Source organism: Callionymus lyra, chromosome 2 (assembly GCF_982586985.1).
Source record: "Callionymus lyra chromosome 2, fCalLyr1.hap1.1, whole genome shotgun sequence".
Classification (NCBI taxonomy): domain Eukaryota; kingdom Metazoa; phylum Chordata; class Actinopteri; order Syngnathiformes; family Callionymidae; genus Callionymus; species Callionymus lyra.
The window spans coordinates 24,864,656-24,870,655 of record NC_141819.1 but is presented as its reverse complement, the minus strand read 5'-3'; the positions used below and the strand labels follow the sequence as shown (position 1 = coordinate 24,870,655).

Sequence of the window (6,000 nt, the reverse complement as noted above, 5' to 3'; positions counted from 1 at the left end):
AATAATAATAATAATAATAATTATTATTATTTTATTTTACATAAGAATATTTAATCAAATATGAGTTAGAAAAATACGTATAAAACAATAACTTTAGTTCTAGCAGATGCTTGCACTATATTTCGTCTTAACTGTTTGTATAATATTGAACAAACAAACGTTCGTCCACCTCGTCGCCTGCTGATGACGTAGATCAGACGCTTCAGGAAGGTTGCAGAACAGTTGCGTCAGAGACTGGCGCAGTTCTGAGCGGAAGGACAACAACAAACGCTGCTCGTATGTTCCTGACGTTTTCCAACATTTATGTTTATATGCGCTGACGTTTGTGGACAGTTTTAGTTTAATTCTCAACATATCTGGAAATGTATTTAACAGCTTTGAAGATAAAGTTTTATTCAGTGTAACGCGTTTAAAAAGCTACCGTCTGCTACGTAGTTGCGCTGTGTTGTTCTTATTCCTTACTAACTTAATTTGTCTATGTATTAATACCGTTTTCAGATAGAGAATCCACTCCGAGACAATGTTGGTGGCAAGGTTGACCTGCCTGAGGAGCTTCCCTCTCACTGGGATCCGACATGCCCTCACACAAGCGGGGCCAGCCTTCAGGGCCCCCACCGGGAACACCTGGACACCTGTGTTCAGATCACAGCAGGTAATGAAACCAAGTCACCATACGTAGGTTTGAGTCAGAAACGGAAAAGTTCCTTATAATCATGACCTTGTAACTTTCTTTTCACTCATGATTCCAGTGAAGCTGTTTTCGGTCGTCTTTTAGGCGTTTGTAGTTTTGCTTTTATCTCTAGGAAGGAAACTTTAACTGTATTGTTAAAAATGATCAGACATTTTGTCTTGTATTTCATTTATATTTATATTTTGAATGATGATGCAATGTTTCACATGTTAAGCACTAGTTTGGCATTCTTAATGTTATTCATCCACCTTATTTTATAACCTTGTTTCATCATTGTGTTTAATAAATCTGCAGTTAATGGCGTTTTGAGGCGCACTTATCGATGTCTTTCTCCTAAAACACCTCTTTGTGACATATAATTATATTCAATTTATTTTAATACAAATGTTTTTACACTGTTTAGTTATTTGTGTTCCCTATTCCGTTTATTATTTTATATTAATTTTTCTGTTTACATAATTGTTTTCAATGTATGTTGACCTTAAGTCTTAAGTCTGGAGCTTATAATCCATGCGTTTGTGTCTTCTCGTTTAGACTATTGTAACAGGAGCGGTCTCTAGTAGAAGAACTCACATTTCCCCGATCCTTAAAACAATTCACTGGCTGCCACTTTCTTTCAGGATCAATTTTAAAATTCTGGTGCTTACTCTCAGATCTGTTCATGGTCAGACTCCTCCTTACATCAGTGATCTGATCCAGCCTTACACCCCAGCTCGGGCTCTGAGGTCTGTGGATCAGAATCTACTGATGGTTCCTGAACACGCTTCTGGACCAGAGGAGAGAAATCCTTCCAGTTTTTGATTGTAAAAGCACTTTGTGACCCTGGTCTAGACAGGTGCTTTACAAATAACCATTACTTACTTGCTTACTGACTTAAGTGTTACAGTTTTGGTTAGAATACATTTCATTTTTCAACAAAAACAACCCTGAGTTCCTTCGTTTATTGTCTTTCAATCAAATTTGGTGTTGGTTGTATTTCTTGCGAATGCTCTACAACATTGTCAATATTTTCCAGAGCTTCATCACACAACAAAAAAGAAGTCTCCTACTAAATTGATTTAACTGTTTCCCTCCAGAATCTTTCTTCAAGGTCGAGATTTGTCCGCCAGTCAAAGACCACCAGAGACCAGATGAAGGAGGCTGCTTTTGAGCCTGCGCCTAAAACTGCCATCAAATGTAAATCACTTTACATCATTAAGTTAGACTTGACTCTACAGATATATTAAGGAAAACAAATTCATAAAATGTTTAAACACATTGTTTCCACTCCAGTTGACAGCATGGGGCGATTGATTGTGGCCGGTGGAGCTGCAGTCGGACTAGGGGCTTTGTGCTACTATGGACTCGGAATGTCGAATGAGACCGGAGCTATTGAGAGGTCGATGTGAGTAAATTGTGTGTTTCTTGAGTAGAAGAAGAGCCATCCCGGTTTTTCACTTGGATATACTCAACGTTCAGTCATTTACAATCTTCTATTATGACTACGATGGGAAACAAAGTGCAAGTTGATATTATAGCAGCACCACCTAAGGTCCTAAGCAGGTGAAATATATTGTATTACAATACAATACCTGTGACAAATTATTATAGCATGTATTAATCTACTGTATATTAATGCAGTTGTCAGATATTTGAACTAAATGTTCTATACTTGTTTGAGATGGTAAACCCATAATAACTTAAAAATATCATATTTAATTAATAGTGTTTTCTACACATTTGACGTCAAAGTAATGTTGAGATATTTGATTTTATTCAACCGGTGATGGACTTTTCTGAAGATGGAGAACACGGCAGTTGAACAATAAAAAAAATAACATTTCTTATTACAAGATTAAACTGTCACTTAATAATAAACTTCTTCTTTAATTTTCATGTGGTGAAGCAAGTAATGTGACATTGTTGTTCCTCCAATGTCACAAGTGTGCACGTACAAGCAGTACGTTAAACTTGTTAGTGTAACTATGTCGAGGCCCAGAGGCAAAGTCCGACGTCAGCATCTGACGGTAGCACGTGAAAATCTTAACTGTCGTTTATATCGATAAATTGTTCAGTTCTATTCTACACAAATATATTTTTTTTAAACCTAAATCATTGTTCTCCCTCGGCAGAATCTGGCCTCAGTATGTGAAAGACCGGATCAGGTCCACCTACATGTACTTTGCCGGAAGCGTTGGACTGACGGCACTGTCAGCCGTCGCCATCAGCCGAACTCCAGCGATGCTGTTCTTCATGGGAGGATCATGGCTGGTGAGTTTTCAAATGAAGACGACGGTGAAGTCAGTTTAAATTAGTGAGTTGCGTGTGACTCTTCGTCAGGCTGTTGGTGCGACATTTGCAGCCATGATTGGTGCTGGAATGCTGGTCCGGTCCATTTCCTACGAGCACAGTCCAGTTCCCAAACATCTGGCCTGGATGTTACATGCAGGTCTGTCCAGGTTTACTGTTGTAGTTGTGCGGGTTGTCCAGCAGAGGGGAGTGTTGCGTGTGTTCCACTACAATGTTGTTCATAACTCGTGTTTCGTCTTCACTAGGAGTGTTGGGTGCAGTCATCGCCCCCCTCACCCTCCTCGGTGGACCTCTGATGTTGAGGGCTGCCTGGTACACAGCAGGGATCGTGGGTGGTCTGTCCACCGTGGCCATGTGTGCCCCCAGTGAGAAGTTCCTCAACATGGGGGGACCTCTGGCTGTGGGGTTAGGAGTCGTCTTTGCCTCATCCATCGGTCAGAAAACACATTATTTAAAATATATAAAAGCATTATATGTGCAGTTTAAACTCTGATTTGGGCCTTGATTATTGATGTACGCTGTTCTTAACCATCCTTTTCAACATGCATGTTGTTGAAAATCCTTCACAATCGTGGTTTAATTTGTGTAAATAATGGATCTGAACCTCTTCCGTGTCTCCTCAGGGTCCATGTTCCTCCCTCCGACCTCAGCGTTTGGCGCCGGCCTGTACTCGGTGGCCATCTACGGGGGTCTGGTCCTCTTCAGCATGTTCCTGCTCTACGACACCCAGAAGATCATCAAGAAGGCGGAGACTCACCCCCTCTATGGTGTGGAGAAGTTCGACCCCATCAACGCGTAAGTCCCGCCTCTTTTTCCTGAGCACTCGCAGTGGAGAGGTTCTTACCTGGTGACTCTGTCTGAAGGTGTATCGGCATCTACATGGACACGCTCAACATCTTCATGAGGATGGCCATCATTCTGTCCGGTGGAGGGAACAAGAGGAAGTGAAGATGGGATGGATCTACTGGGCACAGCTGGGATCTGTAGGAATGTTCGTGAGACGTGGAAGTTCTGGATTGACTCGACCGGATCATCTTTAATTGCTTCTTCAGTTGTAATCCACATACTTAGTATTTATTTTCTCTCTGATTCATGGTTCTGTGATCGAGAAACTGTTCAAAAGTAAAAGTTCATATTTACACTGATGTTGCACTTCCACCATATTTGTTTTTTTTAAATTGTCAAAGGAAAAAAACCTCATTAAATCTCATTAAAAGTTCTGTCTCCCTCTGCGTGATCATGTATCTCCTCTCTGGGTGTAAATATTTATGCTTTCATCTCATAATTTGAATGATGGATAAGTTCTGATTGCAACCAATTTCTAGAATTAAAATGAATAAAAATAGGAAATAAATGAGAGGAATAATGGAAATATCAATACATCCACCTTTGTTTAAAAAAATATCCACTCCTGCTCATCTATACATTTCTATTATTCATATTCAAAGATTCCCAGTCTATTAAGAAATTTCGTTTTAAAAATTGTAAAATGATTTTTTATTGAAAAATCAAAATTATTTTTCTTTAAATATTTTGGCTTGAATGAAAAGCTTCATTTATTCTGCTGCTTTTTGTCTGTACATGGTTTTATTCAGTACTGAAAGTAGAGATAATGTTTGATGATGTTTTTTTCTTTTATCTCGCAAGAAATCGGTTTGAAGGAGTGGTTTTGAACTTCTGGGCCACCGTAACGAATAGCATTCTTCACAAATGCCACTAGCTGTCACTAGTTTTCACAAAACGTTTTTCTATAAATGTATTAGCTCTAGTGAAGAGTCTGTATTCATGTTTTCACGCAAATGGACACACAGATAAGGGGCTCTATGTTTAAGTGGGCGTCATGTTCTGACTATGACCTCTGACCTCTGCACTTCTTATTATGTAGCCCCTCTCTGCCGGCTCCTGACCAGACCACAGGGTTGGGGGGGTCCGCCCGGTACCTACTACCTCCTAACAAACAGTCAGTGTGGAGCAGAAGCAGATGACAAAGGCTTAGCGGGCTAATCCTCTTGTCCACCATCTGGCTGCGAGACTAAAATTAAATCCCCGAACCAGGACACCAGCAGCAGATGCTCACATCTGTAAATACGCAGGTGTTTCATTAAGGTAGGAGCACGTGCTGCTCCGGGTTCCATGTCCAGCACAAGGGTAGTGAGGCCAATCACGCTGGAGATGGAGGGAAATCTCAGCTGTTTAGGGTGTCAGGTGCAACATCATGACTGGAAGAACTACAATACAATGAAGCTAAATGACATCTTTATTTCTCGTTCTTTAGAATTCCCTGTTTTTAAAAAAACATCCCTGACATCATGAACTCTTGATGAGGAGGTGAAAAAGACTGATGGTGGAAGTCTGATGCCATATTGTCCTCGCGCTAATGACTACATGATGAAATCACACTTGCTGACAATTGCAACTTTTGTCTTATCCAACAATTTTGTTCAGCCATAATGATGCAAGTTCAGACTTATAGATCAAATATTTGATTCTCCTCACAGATGTGTGATCCTGGATCTGCCCCATGGTCTCCTCCCACCAGGAAGCAGCTAAATTTACTGTTAAAAGTGTATAAGCAACTCCTATTTTTCTTTGATCTATGTTCTTTATCTTTATCTTTAGACTTAGATTGTATCATCTTTTTCTTTCTCTTTATTTCACTTTGTTCTATGAAAAATTGCTGTATTTGCTGTGGATAATTTGGAAAAAAAATAAAATTCCCGAAGGAGACCTCCTGAGGGATCAATAAAGTGCTACCTTACCTTACCTTACCTATCTGACACGTAGAACCATGGCTCTTAACCACGTCTCTGCCTAATGATCGACCTCTCTATATCTAACAAGGTTCAAATATTTTTTAACATTTTTCTTCTGCTCATCTGATGAGTTTGAAATTGCAGGCGAGTCACAACAACTCCCTGCATATCTGTAATGTATTTGAACCTGCGACCACTTGACCTTTCAACAGTAGGTCATAGTGTTTAATCTAACAAATCCTTTTTACTTTTTTAATCCGGTCATCT

The 6,000-nt window shown here is 39.9% G+C and overlaps 1 protein-coding gene across 1 annotated transcript; it reads left to right on the top strand.

Annotated features, from left to right (window-relative positions):
• Positions 1-204: 204 nt before the first annotated feature.
• Positions 205-4,200, top strand: ghitm (growth hormone inducible transmembrane protein). Its single transcript, XM_087784272.1, has 9 exons — positions 205-276; positions 499-652; positions 1,768-1,867; positions 1,964-2,075; positions 2,803-2,941; positions 3,011-3,119; positions 3,226-3,414; positions 3,604-3,775; positions 3,844-4,200. The coding sequence occupies exons 2-9, from the start codon at positions 521-523 to the stop codon at positions 3,926-3,928; spliced, it is 1,038 nt and encodes a 345-aa protein (XP_087640398.1). The 5' UTR covers positions 205-276; positions 499-520; the 3' UTR covers positions 3,929-4,200.
• The last annotated feature ends 1,800 nt before the right edge of the window (positions 4,201-6,000 follow it).

What these genes read in the sequence shown, in the direction of transcription:
- ghitm (XM_087784272.1), top strand. Translation starts at nt 521, where the DNA reads ATGTTGGTGGCAAGGTTGACCTGCCTGAGGAGCTTCCCTCTCACTGGG. An exon ending in CTGTGTTCAGATCACAGCAG is followed by an intron (nt 653 to 1,767) that starts GTAATGAAACCA and finishes GTTTCCCTCCAG; the next exon opens with AATCTTTCTTCAAGGTCGAG. An exon ending in GGCCTGGATGTTACATGCAG is followed by an intron (nt 3,120 to 3,225) that starts GTCTGTCCAGGT and finishes CGTCTTCACTAG; the next exon opens with GAGTGTTGGGTGCAGTCATC.